This window comes from Rhipicephalus sanguineus, chromosome 3 (genome assembly GCF_013339695.2).
Source record: "Rhipicephalus sanguineus isolate Rsan-2018 chromosome 3, BIME_Rsan_1.4, whole genome shotgun sequence".
NCBI classification, from domain to species: domain Eukaryota; kingdom Metazoa; phylum Arthropoda; class Arachnida; order Ixodida; family Ixodidae; genus Rhipicephalus; species Rhipicephalus sanguineus.
The window spans coordinates 58,311,198-58,334,084 of record NC_051178.1 but is presented as its reverse complement, the minus strand read 5'-3'; the positions used below and the strand labels follow the sequence as shown (position 1 = coordinate 58,334,084).

Here is a 22,887-nt window from a genome sequence, read left to right as displayed (position 1 = left end):
AAGAAGTATCCCTTAAGTGGTTGTGGCTCCGTATCGGCTGGCCACCTAAACTTAGCCATTCGTCTAGTTGTGACGCGAAATTAACGTCTGTAACGTAGGCATCGGTACTTGAATCTCGAGTAAGTTCAACCTGCCCGAGATCGGCTTCAAGCACTAGCCTACCGGAAACACCAGCGCTGCAACACCGCCGACATCGCAGTTGTGCCAGAACTCTCTCTGACTTCTTGCATCCGATCGTCGTGGACTCAACGCTGCCGGTCATCACAGGTATCCCTTCACCTGTTTATACCTTCGGACTTTCTCATCTGTAGTTTTATTGTTGGTTAGTTTTGTGTAGTTTGTAATACTTCTCTCTTGTAAGCTGATTTATTGATTTTATATGTATTTTGTTAGTTGGTATTAAGTGTTGTACTAGATTCCTCGTGCTGCAATATCACTAGAGTTTTGTTTTTCCCCACACACGTCTCTGATCTCTTCACTGTCTCTGCTTACGTACGGAACGACCTAACCTGCTGCCATTCCCGTCGCCGACTTCGCGCTGGCGACGCTAGAGTGGCAGCTTGTAACACATACATACCGTTTTTGTACCGTGGTTACATTGTGTTACTTCATCAGGAGCCGTTGGTCGCGGTGTCCCCGGCTTTGGTGGTGCTATTGTCCAAACTTATTTCTTGCTTTAACCAGAATTTGAGGTTGACATACCAATTTCTTTATTTGGGTACAAATAATTGAAAAGTACCATCGAATTATTACAAGTAAGCGATGTACTTGATTTATTCACAAAAATAAGCCAGTATAAATCTTAAAAAATGGCAGCCGTTCTACACGCAAACCCCCCCGAAAAAAATTCGTGGGTACGGCCCTGGCCGTATCAGAAACGGCTGATCGCCCACAACGACAAGCCCACGTCTCAAACAAATACGCATGAGGCCAGCGCACTTTCAAGGGCTGCATTTTTCGGCTCTGCGCCGGGTTTTTCGCGTACGACAACGCCGCCACTGAAATCTGCAACTCATAACAAGCATCGCTTGTATTGTTTCCTTGTTATATAGCGTTCTTGATCCCCGTGTTCTTGATGGTGGTACCAGTGGTACTCGACTTTGAGAAACACAGGAACAAGAACGAAAGCATGTTTCCAAGTGTACGAGGAATGGTCATCGACACCGTGAAATAAAGATGGTGGCTTCCACGGGCAAGAAAGTCGGCAAGAGCGACCTGAAACAAGAAGATATACTCCAAGCTGTCGTGACTGCCGATAACTTTAATGACAGGTTTGCGCCTATCACCAAGGATCATCCATGGGTAAGGTTTCCTTCGGTCCTGTGCACTCCGATCGTCTTCGGAGCATCGCTCGTGTGGTGTCCCGCGCCGCTTGCATCGGTTTAGTGCCGCACGAATCGCGGCGTCAACAATTCGTGTGCCGCGCTCTAGCTACAAAAGTTTCTGGTTAGGTTGGCGGTCATCAAACCGTTAACGTGCATTTCCCTTCTCCAGCACGCCATAAGGAGCCGCGATCTCGTTGCGGCTTTTGTGCACGAAACGTTGAAATCCATATGTTTACAACGAGTTACACGAATTGAGTTCACCTAAAACGTGACAGCCGTGTGCAGAATGCTCATTCAGACCGCTTGATTTACAATGGCTGGCTGCGGTATTCCTCTGAGTTTACAGTTCTCTTGCCTGTTTATTTTCATTCAGTTCATCTCGGGAAGAATGACATCTATTTAACGCTGCCGGTATAGCTTACGCAATGTTTTCCTTTTGGGAACATTAGAGGCGAAACCAGACATTCACAAGAACGAGAGGCACAGGACGGGCGCTAACCAGTTAAATTGAGACGTAGCATTTCCGTTGAGACGTAACTTGAGCCGCTGCTGTTGAATATGTCTATTTGAGTCACATTCAAAGGTAATTGTCTATGTGACAGCTAACATTAAAAAAAAAAAATTCTGGGGTCTTGCATGCCGAAAACTACAATATGATCACGACGCACGCTTTAGTAGGGGACTCCGGATGAATTTCGGACGTCCTGGTGTCTCTAAAGTGCACCTAAATCTCTGTACGCAGCTGTTTTTTAACTTCATCCCCATCTAATAAGGCCGCCGTGGTCGGGAATCGAACCCGCGCCCTAGCAGCGCAACGCCTCAGCTGCTAAGCCGCCACAGTGTCGTGACATCTTTCTTGTCGTCTATTATTTTCGATCTCTCCAGGTGCTTATGCCACTGGTCCATCGGCCGCTCATCGACTACACGCTGCAATATCTCAGCAACGAGGGTGTCCAGGAGACCTTCGTGTTTTGTCACTCGCATGCAGACAAGATCAGGGACTACATCAAGTAAGTGGCACATTCGCGATCATTTCAGTTTTCTTTTGAACCCTGTCATCTCGGTGGCTTGCACGCTCATGTATTTTAATGCTACTCAAAGTCATGCCTTGCGAGTAACGTCCGTTGCTTTGTAAATAATCATTTACTTCCATGGCTTTTCTGGCGCTTCACAGAGGTATGATGTAATAGCGGGGGGTTCAATTTAGCATCTTAGTGTAATGCAAGCCTTAGCATATGCTAACTGCTGGAAGTACAAAAAGACCTAAACTGGTTTACAGTAAAATGCGAGCAGGGTTTGGGGTGTTAAGCTAAGTAGCATCTTTGTGTCATGCGAAGGGGCTAAATCTAAACCTCGTAATTATTTCATGCCTTGACTTGAACTTAAAATGGATCTCTGGGTCATTCGTAGTTGAAATACCATGTAAACACTCCTGGTCATTAAGAGTGACTGGATTCCAAGAGGAGACAAATGCACAAGGGGAAGACAGAAAGTTACGTGGGCAGATGTTATTGAGAAGTTTGCAGGTATAATGTGGCCGCAGCAAGCACAGTACCGGGTTGATTGGCGCAATATGGGAGAGGCCTTTGCTCTGCAGTGGGCGCAGCCTGGCTGATGATGATGATGATGATGATGATGTAAACGTCTTTGATTATAGATACTGTTATGGCAGCTCGAAATGTAGGAAGGTAAAATCAGTGTAGAAATAGCACTTCAGTTGTGAAGTCATAGTGACCAGTTGCTGTGCAACTACATTGCAAAAATAGAGTGACACTATAGGAATTGATTGCATCAACTCACCAGCAAATTTTGAAAGAGAAATGATCCTTCTGTTTTCTTGTGGTTACATTTCATTCTGCTGTTTGAGAACCTCAAGGAACACAGGTTCATCCATAGCCATCTGCTGTGGTGTCTTTCATAGCCCAAGGGCTTTAACCGCAAAACATTCCAGTGGAAACAATCTCGGGATGGCTGTTGGTGTTAATGCAATTAGCAGCAAAGCGATGTGGTATCCCACAATATTGCCGTCCCTGAAATGCATTTTGTACTGTGTATCTACTGCAGCCAGACTTGCACTTTTCTCTGGACCCAGGGCACGTTTTGCAGCAGCACTGTGAAATCCACACATGTTATGTATGATGTACAAGTTTAGTTTGATGTGAAAGAGTTAAAAAGAAACACACATACTACCACACACTGAGTGAACGATCTTTCTATGGACAGAGCACTGTATTGCCTTGTTGACTCTTGTTGCCTAAAATTAGCGTTTCCTGGTAGGGCGACGTAGTGGCCCTCTCGCAAGTGTGCTTTTCACCTTTCAGGGAGTCCAAATGGTCGGATGCGGACAGCAAGATGAGCGTAAGTGTGTTGTCCTCGGAGGACTACCTGTCGGTGGGTGACATGATTCGTGACCTGGACGCCAAAGCTCTCATCCGCTCGGACTTTGTCCTGCTGGACGGAGCTACAGTGGCAAACGTGCCGCTGCGACCCATCATTGAGGAACATAGGTGAGCGCTTCTAGTGAAACTTATATAGAGATGAATGGCCAGCTTTTGAGTTGCGCAACATTTATGCTAAGTGGCCAACACAAACAAAGAATTTAGCCACCGAAGAGGCCTTTTAACAGCATTACTTAAGGTACTTTGTAATGCACAGAGGGCAAGTGTTCATGTACCATATTGTGCCTTCAATTATGAGATTATTATTATTGCTACACATTTATTATAATAACAAATAATTTATGCTGTGCTTTCCTTTAGCAATAAGTGTTTCTTCTTATCCACAGTGAGGCAGTGCTCATAGGACTCAGTGCATGACTACCACATGCTACAATATTGTATTCTGTAGCTTGCTGTTCTATTCCACTCTAATTCTGACATTCTCAGAGCTCATTGATTTACATAACATTGCAGCCTCTATTTTAACACTCATGAAGCAATCAATTCAATAATGGACATTTTCTTTTCTGTTCTGATATCAGTCACCCAAATGATCAAACCTTGTGAAAACAGCAGCAGCGCTGTGTACATTACAGAAAGATGTTGCCATGTGTGCGTGCCATTGAACCCCCATACGAGCATACACTTGAAAACCAAGCTCTGCTCTGCTGTTTGAGTACAGTGCCACCCTTTAACCGAAGACACTATGCTTCTTAATAATTGTCACCAAGTGTTAGTATCACAGTGACCACTTCTGTCAACAGATGACGCTGCCATCTGCTTTGTTGACTATATTTGTCACTGTCCCAAATCACAGGTGATGCTAATAAAGGTAAACATCACTGAGCAAATGTAAAGGGTTCTGAGATGTGTTCTTAATATTTGAGGCTAGGTACAGGAAAACCTTGCTGATGTGATCCTGTTCGTTTATGTCTTCCCAGCTCCTACACTCTGAGATGTCAGCCCTGTTTATTTCTCGTATGATCATGTGTATAAGTTTCCTACTTTTTACTTTTCCCCACCAAACTGCGTCATCCAAAAACTATGATGTTGGCTACATCGACTGCTACACATCACCGTTGGAAATGGTCACAGCATCTTTCGTGTGGCGCTGTGTGTAAGGGGTACAGCAAAATTTTCAGTAGTGCGTTAATGGCGCTTAGCCAGGTGGCTAGCTGATGACTGGTAGCAAACATGTGTGCACTTGTCAGGTTCCTAAAAGAAGCATATGACAGTGTCATTGTACCCGTGTGACCACTTACCCTATACAGTAAACTCTCACTTGTACGAACGTCGGTTTAACGAATATTTCAGAATAAGGAACTTTTAGAAAATCCCCAGCGATTTTCTTATACATTCTATGCAAAAATCTTTCAGTTGAACGAATTTCAGAATAGTGAATTTTTCAGTTGAACGAACTTGATCCGCGGACCCAGGCTCATTTTTTAAATCAATTCAACGAAGTTTTGTGCACTGCAGCACTGGCATAGCCGATGCGAGCCGCCACTAAATCGCCCATCCATCGGCGGCGGCGCGACATCGCTTGTGCATGCGGCGCCGCCGAGGTAAAGCGGCCGTGCAGGTGAGGAAAACGAGCCACGTGCACATCAGCTCGCCCCTTCTTTTCTTGTCTGTCTCATCGGCATCATCGGTATTGTGCGGCCATCTTCATTTCGGGAAACAACAGCGCATTTCACGCGCCGTGCGCCCTTGTAACATCAACCAGAAGAAAAAATTGGCCGCGTATCTGCGTGCTTCACTGCAAATGTCGTGTAAAGACGATAGAAGAGGCGCTGCGTGAGATATGAACGCCATCTGGCAATACGTCGGGAAACGTGAATGCTGTGTTGCGGGCTGGTAGTCCCGGCGCAGCAGCAGGCAAGACCGGCGGTGACCAACGCGACCGGCGGGGACGCCAGCCAGCCCGAACACGCGGTTTGGCGCGAAGCGCCGAAGCAGAAGAAACGTCCGCACTCAACGAGTACTCTCCACACACTCTTTTATATTCACGTCGCCTGGGTAAAGCAGGAATGCCAGAGCGGCGCCCCATGGCACTCGTACAGTGCAATACTGAAATGAAACCGAAACACAACAATGAGCTCGCGCAGAGGGCACGGTGGAAGCCAAGTTTCGGCGCAGTCGCATTTTCAGCGCAGCTTAAGAAACTAGGGTCTCTAGAATTACGTATCTATGTATTTTCTATTAAAGGAACACACCACCTAATACTCATCTAGTGATGTTGCGCCTCAGACATGCGTAATGTTTGCTTTTTGATCAACCATGTAGACAAGTATGAACCTAGTGAGCCGTTCACGATGGCTGGCCCTTGGGCAAGTGGTTCAACTTTGGCCGAGTGGCTGAATCGAGGGACGTGCCGACAAACAGAAAGACAGACAGACCAAAATTTCTGCGTTTAAGTTCCCCAAGAAAGACTATCGTCTTTAAAAGAGTGCGACGAGGAAGTCGTAACGGCTGAGGCAGGTTCAAATCCCGTAACTCTAGCCGAGGCGGTAGAGTATGTTAGAAAGTTGCGAGACTTCGTGTTTTAGCAACAAGCTGGGCCAGAGGCAGTGCACAGAAACGTAGACTCTGAAAAGTTTTGTCTCTTCTTGCGCTTTAAGGGTACCAGTCCAAATGAAAATTACAGATTTCTTTTCAAAATAAATTGCATTTCACACTTTTGACTCTAATGTCTGCTGTGCCCAATGCTGTTCCATATTCTAGTGAATATTCAGTTTAGTGAACTTTCAGTTAAGTGAACTATTTCCTTAGATCCCTTGAAGTTCACTCAATTGAGAGTTCACTGTATTCCTTTCATTTGTCCGATAAGCCAATGGTTGTCATAGTGTGCAGTTCGGGTTAAAAAAATTTTTCTCGGATGTTACGTTTGCCCGGATCACGCATTCTTTTTTGGGGGTTCTCTACACAACGTATGAGAGGGGTTGTGCTGTATTCCAATGTGATCACCTTAGCTCTGTTGAAGGGGGCACTGATTTGCTTAATAACACCCATTCTCCCATAGAACTTTGATAACTCATAGGCTGGCTCTTTGATTTATGGGTTTTGTGTACCTGGTGTTCTTCATTGTGCACTGACATCACTCACTACATGAGCTTCTGTTTCGCTTCCATTGAAATGCGACCGCCATTGCTGCCTACGTCTTTTGCGCTCATCAGACCAGCATGACAACCACCGAGCCACACGGTGGCTGATAACCCTTAGGTGACTGGTGGAAATGCTGAGGGCTGGTGTTCCTAGGATATAGCAACCCTTAGTGGATGCATTTGATGCATGCTTGCATCCTGCCTGCATCCTGTGTCCTTGCAGAAAGACAGTCGCCAGGGACAAGGGTGCCCTGATGACCCTGATCTATCGGCGGCTGCCCCCGTGGCATCGGCGCCGGTGCCAAGAGGATGACAGCGCGGTGGCCCTGAATCCAGAGACGGGCAAGCTCCTGCACCACATCAAGACCAGCGTGACCAACAAGTGCGACTTCCCATTGGTCGGTTGACAATTGTTTTTCCGAAATAACAAATGTCATCGTGTTGCATTACGTTTTTTTGACAGAATAGTCGTAAAGCATGGGGGACATTATTTATAGATCTCAACTGTAGCGTGGTAATTATGACACAAATGGAAAGGAATTAAAGTGGACGAAGAAACACCCTTGCGTCAGTGGAGCCTGAACCCACAACCTTTGAAATGCGTGTCTGGTGCTGTACAAATTTCCAGGGAACAGCAAAATAACAAGGCATGCAACTGCCTCCATAACAGGCATAGCTAATCCCAGTGCTTTTAAAGATGCTCTGTCTAACCTGCCCTAAGAATACTGCACTATTACAAGTTTAATCTACTTTGAATGTATAGCCACTGTGTGTATTTCACTTGTATGTTTAATTTTTCCATATGTGCTTCTATTTCCTGTGTTTTTCTTTTCATTCCTTTTTGCATTGTAGGCCCCCTCCCCTCTATAACGTTTTTTTATTCCCTGTGGGTACTCCAAGGAAATAAATAAAAAATAAACCCTCGCATGTTACCTAAAGGCATCAAGCCTGCTGGGACGAAATCCTCGCTATAAATGAGCAAAAGGAGGGGAAGAGATTGACGAGCCCATTTTAACATGATAGCGTTAAAAAGCTCGTGTAACAGAAATGCCATTGTCGATGTTGCCAGTGTTGCTTGTGAGTGAAAAATCGTGATTGATTCAAATAATAAAAGTGATGGGTTCGAGCTCGAATCAAACCCAGGCCTTCTGCGTGGCATTCAGGTGATCCACCACAGAGCCACGCCTGTTCTTGAAACCGCTTAGGGAAAAAAGCCTATACTGGCATCATGGGGTGTGAGGAGCCGGGTTAACACGTAATATTGCGTGGCCGAAGTGTAATATAGCACCAGGCATTGCACCATGTGAATTCCGCAACAAGCGCATGGTTTAAAGGCTGATGCAATACAAAGTGCTCGGGCCTAGTAATTGATCTCTAGAGGCCGGCTTTCTAGGCATTAAGAAAGCGCGCTTTAGACGCCAAAAATGGGCAGGCAAAACAATGTTTTAGTCCTCCAACGTCGTAAATATAGACACAGTAGATTTTCACATAAATACGAATAACTTCAAAACGGACGTGCGCCTCATCTATCTACAACAGGAAAGCATGAAATGTTATTGTTTATGATGGCACAAAGGCGCCAGCAATTGAACATAGCTGTGCATTTGTCCTTTTTCCCGTAGGGTTCGCAGAACACAGTCTCTCATTTTTATTCTGCAGCATGATGAGTTGAGTGTCTACTGTCTTGTGAGCGAGTGAATAAATTTTGCTTCCCTTTTTAAGAAAGCGGAGTGGCTGGAGGGGATAGCGGGAGGTCTTTGATCCAGTCCCAGCAGGCGTCCGTCACCACTTCGTGTGGCATAATGTCAGTCTACCAGTCTTGGTAGGGCGCCACTACCTCCTCAGCCCACCTCAGCACTGTCGAATCAACATACTCCTGGGTCGGTATAGTTGGGAAGGGCAGAGCAGGAGCAGGTAGCCAGGTCTCTAAAAGACCAGAATGGAGGAATGCCTTGTATTGGCCGGGTCAAATTGCATAGGGACGACTTGTCGCCTGTCAGTGAACTCCTTAAAAAGTAAATTACAAACAAAACAAAAACTGTGTGCACGCCACATTTTTCTTTCTCTCATTGCTTTCTGTGGTTCTGCATTCGCGAACCGCTCGCGCCAAGTAAGCACGGTGGCGTATGCTGGCCGGTGCTTCCCATTTCACTGCTGCCAGCGGTTGTTTTCCGGAAGCTGGCTGAACTAGAGGACTAGGTTGAACCCCATAGAGTTCCAAACAGTCGTTGTTGCCCGGTGACATGAACAACGGTCTCAAACAGCACTTTAAAGTGAAACCTGAGGCTAAATAGTGTTCATATAGGCCTCGATTTTGAAAATAGGCATTTATAGGCACTTGTAGACATTTAGGCATGAACGCCAGAAATAGGCATTTATAGGCACTATAAAAGCCCTCATTATCCTCTAATTCATGCTTATATATCAAAATGGGGCGATAGGAACGCAAGGAACAAACTAGGCATTTGCCTAAAATCCGGTCTCTAGTGATCACCATCAGCCACAGCATCATGAAAATGTACAGCTATGTAGGTGCATATATTGCCTTAGAGGCACATAGCGTGTACTTTGGTACTTCTCAAAATAGTGATTTATGTCGTAGTGGGTACTTCAGAACTGTGCTTTCATTAGGCGCCCTCGGAGAGTTTACAACTGCCAGCATCATGCACACAGACATTCCCTCCCTCATGGCACAGTTGAGGTGTCCGCTGAGATGTGAAGCATGGCAAGCGAATGAGAAGGAGATTTGAATGGGGCCCAAGACATCATTGCATTTCCACTCTCAAAGACGAAGCTTAAGCGTCTTCCAGGCTTTTTGTGTTTGGCTCATCTACAGTGCTGCGAGACGGGCATAACGGTGGTATGGTGAAATAGAGAAGAGGGAAAAAAAGTTGCGTAGTGAACAAGCAATACACAGTGTGCCGACTTCCCCTCTAAATCACAAGATGTTGGCTAATGAAGCCGCTGTACCGGCTTGGCTTGATCAGCTTGGCTGGTAAAACCTCACTTGGCTGGCTGGCTTGTGGCTGTAAAGGCTGTTCTGATGCCACTGCGATCTTGGAAGCCACATCTAGCCCCATCAGCCGTTTAGTAGTGTTCACGGGTGGTTGTTGTGTGGGAAGTGGAGGCGCCAGTTGCTTTTCCACCTGTGCACTCAAGCAATGGCTCGCCATCACACTCATCTCTCGACTGCTGGGCAACCTGCTATTGAGCCCCATTCACACAGAAAGATTTTCAACCAGTGATGACATCGGCAACGTGTCGCGTGACAGAAATTGCCGTCATCTGAGAACCGACCGAGTTTGCTGCCAGGGGAAAAGCATCGCTTGTTACAAGCATTCCCTGCCTTTCTCTCGTAATGCACACGTCTAAAAAGGGAACTTTTTGCCTGTTGTATGCCATTGCCAAAAATTTACACCAGCAGCAAACAAGAATACTTTTGGTTGCTGCAGTAACGGTTCTGTGTTTACTTGTGTTTGCCTGGTTGATGTCTGTAACACAAAGGGGTGCCACTGATCTGGCTGCTCAAGCTCATGCTTCCGTTAACAAATTAATATGCAGATGTTGAGAAGTTTGTGGACAAGCCAAGCCCTCTAGTAACAGTGTCATCTGATACTGAATTCTGCACGTTCAAGGTACAGTTGCTAGTGAAACTGCTTTTTTCAAGTGTGCGTGTCAGCTCGAGTGTGGTATGTGCGGTTCTTTCACAAGTAACTGCAGTAACCACGGATCGTTTCTCTCCTCCCCTATCGTGACAGAGCATCTTCCAGGAGCATTCGCGGGTGTCCCTTCACCACGACCTGCAGGACTGCCGCTTGGCCGTGTGCTCACCGCACGTGCCACCCATCTTCGCCGACAACTTCGACTACCAGACGCGCCTCGACTTTGTACGTGGCATCCTCGAACACGAAGAGGTCAGTCGAGAGATCACCAATTTCTTGGCCAATCGCTGCACGAGGCTTTTAACAGAAGCAAACAAATTTCATCTTGTTAGTCTGTTTGTGCAGACATGTAGCTCAGTGGACGAGAAGTTTCATGACCAAGCATAAAATTGCACAATCAAATCCCAGCGGCAGGGGTCTAAATTTTGATAACAGTTGAATTTAGAAACACTTGTGTGCGCTAGGTTATATTAATGGTGCACACAGCTGATCACTTCTGAGCTCTCCTGTGAAGTTTGAGGCGTCGCTTGACGAAGTAACTGAGATTTGTTGTGGTGGTACTCATGCACCTTGTAGTGTCAGTGAACCTCGTATTACACCAATGAAGTATTTTGAGCTTGTACTAATACAGCTTCGTTGTTTTTTACGCGACCATCAGAACACTCTTCAGAAGTGACATTGAACACTCTAGATGTAGACCCAGCTGGTTGCGATTAGTCTAAAACGCTTCACAGCAGCATCCTTTGTGACCTATGGTTTATACTAGAACATTTTATACTGCACTTTACTTCCCTTGGCATCCTTTCGGTTACTCTAATAGACAACCCGTTATCTTACTTTGTGCACATGCTCAACCAATATAAAGTATCTTTCCTTGCACATCATCTGTTATGTTTGCGCATGCTGCAGTGTTTGTGATAGTGTTTTGTACAACCACCCTCTTGTGGCATTGTGACTGCACAGATCAATGATGCCTTACAGTACCGAGGCTCCGTAATGTCTGACACGTGTAGTTTCGTGCATTCAGAACCGTTCAGTAGGAAACGTTGTGCTCCACTTATTGTGGCTTCCACATGTCATGGTGCATCTTTATTCTTCACATTGCACTGTTCCAGATTATGGGCAACTCTATTTACACGCACATCAGTGACAGTTGCTACGCGGCCTCCGCTTGCAACCTGGTCATGTATGACGCTGTCAGGTGAGTTTAAGCAATGTCCCCAGTAGTTTACTGCACTGTGACTCGAGGACCTTTGTGTGCAACAGTGTGTGAGGAACCGGTTTAAAAGTATGTCGAGGAGTGTGCTCTTTTTGGTTTGCGACAGTTTGCAGCTTCAGAGAGCAATTCAGAGAAGACGAAATTGATAGGGTCAGCCGTAACATATTTGAGAGTTTGAGGAGTGCAAAGAGGTGCATGTACTATTGCGATGGAAAGAAGCAGCGAACGGTGCGGCATCTATGCGCTCCACTGTTCGCGTTTCTTTTCAAGCGGTCGTAACTTGGCTAGTAATAAAAAGACACCAGAGGCATCCATGATATATTCAAGGACAAATCTAGCATATTTTCATTGTCACCAAGATAAGAGCGCGATGATAACAAATGCGAACAGTGAAGCACTAGTGAACCACGCTGTTTGCGTTTCTTTCCATTGCCCCTGCACATGCATGGTTGTTGCAATGAAATGGGAAAAACTTGCACGCTTGGGAAAGCACAATTCTGTGGAAGCTAGTGCTCATTAATTTGAATTTGAAGGAGGCCGGAAATTTGTCTGAATAAAACGGTGTTTGAACTAAAGGGAGTTCCTTTAAATATGGCATCTGATGGCCTGAGCCACATCAGATGTGTGAAACTCTGCTGGGACCAATCGTACTGTCCAATTTATCTTTCAGTTTGAATGAAAATATTTCGAAATATAGACATTCTACTGTATGATATACATGAGGTAGGTAAATCACAGAGCTTGCGCGTGGCTCGGTACAGGACAGGAAAGCAAACAAATTTTGAAGATTGAAGCATGTGCATATATTTGTCAAGTACGTTTATGCGTTATGTATGCTTTTGCAAAAGCCCTATGGGGAAGAGACACTGGTGTCAGTTTCATGGAAGCCATTGGGTGGGTTCGTTTGTGGGATCCACAGCATTGCTGCCATACTTGTGGGACTAAAATAAACAAACGGGAGCAGTCTTCGTCGGCGCATTTCATAGGATTTCAGCGCTATAGTTCTGTTGTCCACTTATCCCATGCCCTAACTTTGCATCCACTGCGCATGCCAAAGTAAGCCAATTGCAAAACCTCGTGCTTTCCAGCCAGGACGTGCTGCAGAGGTGGAGCCATCCACTCGTGCCCGACCAGTTTGTCGAGGAGAACGGCCCATCGTGTGTCTACCACCGGCACAACATTTACAAGCCCACCACGGGACTGCAGCTCTCTAGGTACCTTTTATAATCTGTATTTTTCAACCAACTCAGTCGTTTCACTGCTCTCCCTTGAAGACTTCTCATTATCAACGTCGTTTTAATACGTCTTCCTAACAAGAGCTCAGAAGAGACTCCGAAAACATCAAAACTTCTATTTCGTCTAAAATTCTTTCATTTCTGAACGTCACACCATCAGTGTTGCAGTGATGTTGTGAATATGAATAAGTATGGATATATAAGTAAATAAATAAACATACATAACATTGTTTAATGGTCAGATTTGAACGAATTTCTTCTTAAAAGTAGATCCCGTTGTTGCTGTTACAAATGCATTTGTTCTACGCTGCTGGTGGATCAAAAACTGTGGGCATTCACACATTAGAAAAATAAAGTTAGCTCAGACACAAGCACAAGTGCAGCAAAGCAGGCAACACAAACACCCCTTGCTTTTGTCTGTGCCTGCATGCCTAGCGTTTTTCTAATGGGAATATACCTCTTAAGCAGCTTGCCTTTCTGTTCTAAGAATTTTCACATTTTAAATGTTAACCCACAGGAGCTGTATCCTGCAGCCCAGCACATTTGTCGGTTCTGGCACCAGGATAGGGGACAACACCGTTGTGGCGAATTCGGTGATTGGCCGCAACTGCACCATCGGTGAGTCGGTGACGCTTTCTTCTGTCTCAGGGGGTGGCAAAACAGTGCGTTAATTAGCAATGCGTATAACATGGGATAATTGGTACACCTTTTCAAAGAGCAGGTTATTGAACAGTGCAAACAGACATGTCTTGTCAAACAACAGAACCTTGAACAGCACTGACACGGGACAGGAACAAATGGCCACAGGAGAGGGCACTCTGTCCTGTAGTTCTTTTGTTCCTGTCCTGTGTTAGTGCTGTTCAATGTTCTTCCATTTCATATTGCATGTTACCCGCCACCGTGGTCTATTGGTTATGGTGCTTGACTGCTGACCCGAAGGTCATGGGATCGAATCCTGGCCATGGTAGCTGCATTTCGATGGAGATGAAATGCTCAGATTTAAGTGCACGTTAAAGAACCCCAGGTGGTCAAAATTTCTGGAGCCCTCTGCCACGGCATCCCTCATGGTCATATCGTGCTTTTGGGACGTAAAACCCCAACAGTTTATATCGGAGGCTTTTGGTGTAGCGTGAAAGGAAACACGGACACGAGAAGGCACATAGGGACACCACACAGCGCTACTAGCAACAACATCTCTCATGCGTTGTTGTTGCTACAGTCGAGCCCGACTATATCGAACCCGTTTATATAAAATTATCCCGTATATCGAACAATTTCTAAACACGGTATATTTACATTGAGAATATATAGCAAAAGTTACTGTTACATCGAACGAAAATAGCAACGACAACCGATATATCAAACTCCATGTGCCTCAAAAGTGCCCCAGCAAGTTGGCTTTCCCTCGCGGTGGGGGGGAAAACTGCCGGCGCCACCCTAGAAAAAGTGGTTTAGACCCGGCTATGCACAGGCGAACACCCCCCTGCAAAAAATGATCCTGGCCTGCTTGCAGTGCTTACAGCCAATCAGAGGCCGTCGTGCTTTCTCCGAGGCGCGGAGGCGGTACAAGTGAGCGCCATTTTTTCTTTATGCTTGCGTGCCTGCTGCTGCCTCTTTTCCTCGAGTCCTCATTCAGCGTGGTCCATGCTGGTGGTGTTGCCTGTCAGCGCTCTGTGAACTTTCTTGGCGCGCTGTCGTCATGGCTTCTGCAAAGAGGCAGACTTTGCCGTTCGCCGCGAAACTCAAAATCATAAATCGAGTTGAGCGCGGTGAGAAGTCTGACGTCGCCGCCACGTACGGATCAACATTCGACGAGTTCGTCAGTGCGGACGATGATGTCGCCATCATGGGCCAGCTACAAGATGACTACGTTGCAGACGTCGTGCCGACCACGAGCCAAAGCGACAGCAATAAGGAAATTGACGATGGCCCGTTGCCTACATCCTCCGAAGTGATTAGTGCACTTGCGTTGGTCCGGCGCTATTGCGTGAATATGGAAGGCTGCTCCGACTCGTTGGACAACGTGGAGGCGTGCGTGCTGTCGCAGGCAGCGAAGTCGTTGAAACAGAAGAAAATCCAGGACTATCCATCAAATTCTACAGCGGGCCTATATCGAATTATGCCATATATCGAACTAAGAAACGTTTTTTGGCGAGTTCGATATACCCGGGTTCGACTGTAGTAGCGCTGTGTGGTGTTCGTGTGTGCCTTCTCGTGTCCGTGTTTCATTTCGCGCTACACCAAAAGCCTCTCATATGAGTAACCAACAAGCCCACGTTGCAACCCTCATCGACTATAGTTAATATCGCATGTGTTTTGTGAAACAGCTCTCGGTAGCGTTTTATTGCAGAATTGTAGCCGGCAAAACATGCACTGAATTCTGTGGAGTTCCAGAACGTAGGCAAGGCTGGCTCTAAAAGTGTTCGTAGCACAATATTGTTGCGTGTTGTTCTGTTTGGCCGCGAATGTTCTGGTGAATCAATGTAACGCATTAACAAACTTTAAAATCAAGTCCCGCATATTGCAATTGTATTGTTGGAAATTGCCCGAATTGTTTTTCTAGATATTGGTACAGATGTTAGGATGTGCTAATTATACTAATAGGCTGATTATACTCTTCAAGTAACATGGCCGTTTCATTACTGTCATGCTTGTAAGACATCTCATTGTAAACATCGTTTTAATATGTCTTAACAAGTTCCTGATACCTTAAAGCTTCTATTTCGTCCAAAGTTCTTTAATTTCTTATTAAGTCGCACTGTTACTGTTGCTATGACGTCCCAGTTATATGTAACTATGCTGTACGTAAGTAAATAAGTAAACATGCTGTACATAAGAAAACTTAACAGCCAGATTTAAGCAGTTCTATCATCAAGAGTAGTTCGCCTGCATTCATTGTTTACTCCAGCCACTACCATGCACCTAGACAATTTTTTTTCAGGGAGCACCGGACGTATGTACTCCAGACATGTCTAACTGCACGATTGGTGCTGGTCTATTACAAGTGCAGCACTTTTTTTCACCTTCAGTCTTCAGATGCGCTTTTCAAGCTGATCTCTTCCTGCTGGGCTGCGCTCAGTGAACTCTCCAGGGCCTGTTTTCCAACCACCACACATGCTCGCTCACTTACAAAATATATATATATATATACACACATACAAACAGCATATGTTCCCCCGCTCCTCAGTAAGGAGAAAAGGACTTGGACAGGGTTGACTTGGATGACACTCCCTTTCGGCAACGCCGCCAGCGTTCCCTGCTACTGCGGCCAGTGGCCACCCAATATGCCCGCTTGGGACCCAGTTTCCGCTTTTGGTTCTTAGCAGCTACATGGCCTGGACAGTGGCGGCCTGCGGGATGGCCACCCTGTTTTGAGGTTCCGCCACGACGGCTCGCTTCTCCGAAACCCACTCTCCATGTAATGTTTAAAAGAATGCCACCACAGCTTTCAATTTACAGAACCTCATTCACTACGAATGAAGAGATCGAAAAACATGGCGAGCCATAGCCCGCTCATACGCCTTCAGGCTGACTCCGTGGAACGTTTATAGAAGGAATGCCGTTTTCTTACAGCTCCACCGATCTTTAACGGAACGGTGGCGTTCCTCCATTCCTCCAAAAAGGAACTAGTTCCAGGAATGTTGTTCGTTGGAACCCCATTCCATACAACAGTGGTACCAACCAAAAATTTGAAATTGCTTTGAATTATTGCAAGCCTACTGTATAGTCTGGCTGAGGAAGCAGGAATGTTACAACCTGGGCTGCAACTCAACGAACATCAGAAAATAAAAACAGTGTAAAAATGTGCCAAATGATGATAAAGAAATCAGCCCCAGTGGTCTGATGATGTGTTACTCTCCTTGTACTGTGTTTGCAGGCCGCAATGTGCACTTACGCAATGCCTACCTGTGGGACAATGTGGTCGTGGAGGACGACTGCCATCTGCAGCAGTGCCTGCTGGCCAGTGATGTGGTCATAAAGCGCAACGTCACTGTGACACCCGGGTGTGTGCTGTCCTTTAAGGTGAGTGTGTGCTAATCCTGGTGGCACAGTTTGAAATCTGAGTGCATGTGTTCCCTGTGGTCCACAGCTGCAAAGTCTCGTAAAGCTGAATACTGGTGTTTGAATTAAGCATAGTGCTTTGGGTCAAGTGTGGCCACCACTTCATGAGGTGGCTACCACACTTGAGCCTCGTTATGACAATGTTGAAGGGAGAGCCAAAACTACTTCATTATATCCATTACTTCGTTACACACATTATTGTCCTTTATGAGACTAGATACCTGTGGTTCTCAGCTATGGATGTTTCGGGGACCCCTTGTGGACTGGAGAAAGTAGACCCCTTGCATTGAGAGAAAGGGGGGGGGAGGCATAAATTAACACAACATGCAGCTTGAAAAAGCTGCCTTTTATTTCTCCCTGGCAAAGAATGGTCAAACTAAAGTGTCACGCCAGATTAATCTCAACAGCTTGTCAATAAGTTCTGCAATCTGCAGCCACATTCAACCTGTTTCTAGCTATGTTTGCTCTTCAAATATGCAAGTCTAGAAAAAGTATGCTTGCATTCTTATGTCGAAGAAAACTGCAACAAAAGTTTTACAGCCATCTCATGGAGAAGGGGAAACATAAGTGAGCTCCGCCGCAATGCGAAGGTGTTATGCGGCGAAGCATGCCTAAAATCAGGAGGGGCCACTGTTACGGGACATGCTGTGCCTCCAAAAAATGCGTTTGGCAGATGCCCAAAAATGGCTTTGCAGACCACCATTTGAGAACCACTGCCAAATACAGTAAGTTGACACTTCTGTATAATAGACTCTCATTAAATGGAACCTGAAAGGGGCTAGGAACTTATGTTCCATTTAACAGGAGTTCCATTTAGTAAGAGATGAACAGGAATGCAGAATACTACAAGTACGAAACCAGTCATATTGGTTGCAGTTGTTCCATCTAAGCAGCAGTTGTGTTTAAGAGATTTCCATTTACTGAGAGTCTAATGTATATGTATGCGTAATAAGGTGTCAAACTTGAACATACACAGGATGTGGTGTTGCAGCTTGCAGTAATGCTACATAGCCATGTATGCATGGTTGAATTTGATTAAAGCAGTAAAAGAATATTTAGCAACGGCACTGTGTGGCTTGTTTCTACATGGCATGTCAGCCTTTATGATTGCTTGTGAAATGGCGCAACTAAAGGACACGCAACACTGACAATGAAGAAGACGCAAAGACACATTGCGCCGTTTCATAATCATGAACCCTTACCAACTCGGCCAACTATCAGTGCTACTTTATGATTGCCCCGGATGTCATATTTCTTCTAATCTGTTTTGAATCGCCACGGTGGTGTAGTGGTTATGAGGCTCTACTGCTGACCAGCAGGTCGCGGGATCAAATTCCGGCCGCAGTAGCCACATTTTTGATGGAGGCGAAAATGCTTGAGGCCCGTGTGCTTAGATTTAGGTGCACGTTAACCCCTTAAATGTTTCATTTTAAAGACGATAGTCTTTCTTGGGAAACTTAAACGCAGAAATTTTGGTCTGTCTTTCTGTCTGTCTTTCTGTTTGTCGGCACGTCCCTCGATTCAGCCACTTGGCCAAAGTTGAACCACTTGCCCAAGGGCCAGCCGTCTTGAACTGGTGCGGCTGTTCATACTTGTGTACATTGTTGATCAAAAAGCAAACATTACGCATATCTCAGGCGCAACATCACTAGGTAAGTATTAGGTGGTGTGTTCCTTTAATAGAAAATACACAGATACGTAATTCTAGAGACCCTAGTTTCTTAAGCTGCGCTGAAAATGCGACTGCGCCGAAACTTGGCTTCCTCCGTGCCCTCTGCACGAGCTCATTGTTGTGTTTCGGTTTCGGTTCAGTATTGCACTGTACGAATGCCATGGGGCGCCGCTCTGGCATTCCTGCTTTACCCAGGCGACGTGAATATAAAAGAGTGTGTGGAGAGTACTCGTTGAGTGCGGACGTTTCTTCTGCTTCGGCGCTTCGCGCCAAACCGCGTGTTCGGGCTGGCTGGCGTCCCCGCCGGTCGCGTTGGTCACCGCCGGTCTTCGCCTGCTGCTGCGCCGGGACTACCAGCCCGCAACACAGCATTCACGTTTCACGACGTATTGCCAGATGGCGTTCATATCTCACGCAGCGCCTCTTCTATCGTCTTTAGACGACATTTGCAGCGAAGCACGCAGATACGCGGCCAATTTTTTTTTGAAAATTTTCCAACCAAAGTTGCAATATTTTTCATTGCTGATTTCAAATCTGATTGTACTAAAAAGTAGCTAGTTGCTGTTGAAAAAATATTTGTACTACATACTTAGTCAAATCAACACAATAAAGTTTATTTCTAGACAATACATAGGAAACCAGCTGCCTGCTTTGCGATTGGTTTTGTCTACCACTAGTGATATGAGTGCATCGTCCAGAAACTGCTGAATATATTCCATAAGGTTATCTGGCGATGACAAGTTGAAAGTCTCGCCTGGAATGGCCAAGAATGGAAAGTGAGGAGGCTTCACAGGAGGATTGTCCACATCAAGCAATACCCACTGGCGAGCACTCGTGATGTTCGCTTCCGAGCTGTCTTCATCATCACCGGAGGGGCTGCTGAATTCACCGCCATCGCTGTCTTCACTTCCGGACACAAGATAAACATCTGTATCCGAATCATCATCACTCGAAGAAGATGACGAAAATGAAAAGCTTCTTTTTCGTGTTTACGAGCCAGCTATGCATGGGTCGCCACCACTGCAAACCATCTTTGCAGACAAAAACCGCGCTCTTTCCACAGGAGAAAAATAAATTGTCAAGTAAATGCTGCCATCTGCTGGATTACACGCAATCTAAGCTGTAGACGAGCACTTCTCGTCCTAAACGCTAGAGGAGAGTACCTATTCCGCTAGGACATGCAGAGCACTTCGGGGACAGTTTGGGCAGGATGAGCTCTGCTCGTCCAAAGCACTTAAGGGGTTAAAGAACCGCAGGTGGTCTAAATTTCCGGAGCCCTTCACTACAGCGTCCCTCATAATCACATCGTGGTTTTGGGACATTAAACCTCAACAATTATTACCGTATACAGCATAGACCGCTTATAACGTAAGTCGCCGGAGTCGCGAATATCCGCACTATAAGCGGTACCGCACTATAACCAAAACAACATTTTTGAAAGGTTGCACGTGTACAAAACATGACCAACAGGCAGGCGCGCGATTCCGACTATCGCGGCATGCGACTGGGGCGTAAGTTTGCATCTGCTTACATTTGAAAATGTTGAACTGTTAGCGTCCGCGGACCTGCGGTGCCGACATAACGAACGCGGAAAAAATGCGCCGTCACGGGAAGTCGCCGCGGTAACACACTGCGCGTCCGCGATGTCGAAAACGGTGGCGACCACAAAACACCACTCGAGTGTTTCACACGCACGCCCGCGTTTTCGTAAAAGATGTAAGTCACCCCTTCTAAATGCAACAATTGCAAAATTTTTCATTGACTCGGCACCAAACCGCAACTTCTGTAGTCCGCGGCCGCCGACATGGCAGCAAGCGCTCGTTAGGCCTAGCGTGCGCGTTGCAACTTGGCATGCCACCGCGAGAAGCTTGCCCTAGGCAACACGGAGATCGGGAGTAGAAGAGATCGCACTCGCGAGCTAAACCGAGGGCATCACGCGTGAAACGAAGTTTCGGTTCGCGATCGGGAGAACAGCCGCGGCAACTATCCTGAAAAAGTCTTTCAAGCTTGTAAGTCCGCCTGTTGGTGGCAAAGGCGAAAGCTCAATCGCGTCTCAAAGCATTGTTACTTGCGGGGGAATCGAGGTTGCACGCGCGATATCTGCGCTCTACGACGAAGCAACGACGAAGCGCGCATGTCAAGCGGCCGAAGGGGGCAAAGGCTTCTCCGTCGGCCGCGCAACCGATCCCCCTCCTCACACCACGCACCTGCGCCGGGCTGCTGTCCCCCACAGCCATCCCTTTTTTTTTTTCTCCCCCCGCTCCTTGTTCGTTCGTTCCGCGACCCCTCCTCCTTTGTAATGCCGTCGCCGCTCTCTCCCCCGCTGGCGCATCTCCGCTGAGAAGCGATCAGCCCTTGCGGCCCTACTCGCTTTTCTCGAGGATGCCGGCCTAGTCGAACGAATTTTCTAGCCGCTCACCACGGTGACCCGGACGCCCGTTCTCCTGCCCCCCCCCCCCCCACCTCCTCACTGTTTTTTTCCCACTCATACCTTTCTTTTTCTTCTTTTACCATACTCTATTCACTCTCACTGTCCCTTTAATCCCCAATCCCCCGTGAGTGTATCGGTTGAGGTGTCCTCACTTGAGAGACAGTTATCGTGCACTCCACACCCAATTTCCATTTTCATTTCCTTGTTCCTTTTAAGAATCACCTCCCCCCCCCCACGCTCGCACCCACGCATCTCTGAGAATGTTCCAGCAGCCGCACTATAACCGGTCTTTCATCTCGGGGGTCTGCACAATAAGCGGTATGGGTATACATGGAGTTCTATGGGAGAGTAAACAGGAGTCAGAAAAAAACCGCATTATAGCCGGTACTGCACTGTAAGCGGTTACGTTATAAGTGGTCTGAGCTGTATTGCCGATTATAAGTCGACGTTTTTTTCATAAAATGACCTTCCAAAGTTCGGGGGTCGATCTATAATCGGAGTCGACCTATATGCGGAATTGTAAAGTCGGTTTATCTGTGGGGTTTAATGAAAGGTCGTCGTCCTCGGATTTCCTGCTATACGACGCATCGATAACATCAGCCGCAGAGGCAGCAGTGTCGCGGCAACATCTATCTACCAACGTGCGCGCGGCTTCCAGAGCCAGACATTTTTGCGATCTGCCGCGACAATCGTGAAACTATAGCGAAACCACGCGAGGTGAAACTACGGAGCGCATTTAAAAATCACCGCCGCGCGGCATTAATACGAACTGCTTGGGAAACACGGTCTCAAAAGCAGCATTTAAAACCTTTGATAGAGGGCGAACGATGCTCTATGAATAAAGAGGAATTTACCTTGCGATGCGCCATGCAGTTTTGTTTTCTTATAATAGAAACGATTGGTTGACAAACCATCGGCGTTCCACAGAAAAGCTGGCAGCGCCGTGTGGGCTGGCAACACTTCGCGGGGAACTAAACCACATGACCAGTCACATGCGCCCACAAGCGTCTTCGCGTCTTTTTGCACTCACGCCTGTTCGCCATTTCTTCATTTCACTTCGCTTGCGAGCAGTGGTGTGCACGATTTGCGACGCTGCCAAACGGACGCGAAGATGCCACCGCTACTCCGGCAACAGTACAGCGCTGCTTTCAAGAGGCAAGCGATCTTCTACGCAGAGTCGGAAAGCAACGTTGTGAAGCAGGGCACAAGTTTGATGTGTTGGAAAAGTGCGTAAGGGAATGGAGAAAACAAAGGACCAAGATCTTCACATGCACTGCTACACGCCGTTCCTTTCGTGAACCGAAGTCTGGACGATACCCTGCTGCTGAGGAGGTGGTTCGAGATTGGGTTCACGACCACCGGCACCCGTTCCGACGGCGAGCAGCAGCAGTGGCTCACACGATATCAGTGACCGTGACTGCATCCTTCTCTCAAGCGACGACGAGTCGTAAGCAATGTTTCACGGGCAAATAAATGTTTCTTTGCATCACTCCCTCTTCTGAAGAACTTATTGGTGAGCTATGGCCGCAGCATGAGGCTGTGTTCAGAGTCGACATTTTTTTCCCCTAGAAGGGGTTGCAAGTTTGGGGATCGATTTATAATCGGCAAAATATGGTAATTATTATTATCTATTCTACGTTGCTGCAAGACTGGTGAAACTGCTACTCAGTTGAACAGAGACATGAGTGAAAAAATGTCCATCATGACGTGCAGCACACGACAGATAACCCAGTGCGCCG

At 46.6% G+C, this 22,887-nt stretch overlaps 1 protein-coding gene across 1 annotated transcript in view; it reads left to right on the top strand.

The window, feature by feature from the left end:
• The first annotated feature begins 1,143 nt into the window (after nt 1-1,143).
• LOC119386659 (translation initiation factor eIF-2B subunit epsilon-like) overlaps nt 1,144-22,887 on the top strand; it is a 33,518-nt gene continuing 11,774 nt past the window's right edge. The window contains 9 exon segments of the mRNA XM_037653944.2: nt 1,144-1,302; nt 2,211-2,335; nt 3,647-3,832; nt 7,091-7,265; nt 10,626-10,781; nt 11,645-11,730; nt 12,837-12,962; nt 13,501-13,601; nt 16,861-17,006. Coding sequence (XP_037509872.1) covers nt 1,177-1,302; nt 2,211-2,335; nt 3,647-3,832; nt 7,091-7,265; nt 10,626-10,781; nt 11,645-11,730; nt 12,837-12,962; nt 13,501-13,601; nt 16,861-17,006 — 1,227 coding nt within the window. The 5' untranslated portion in view covers nt 1,144-1,176.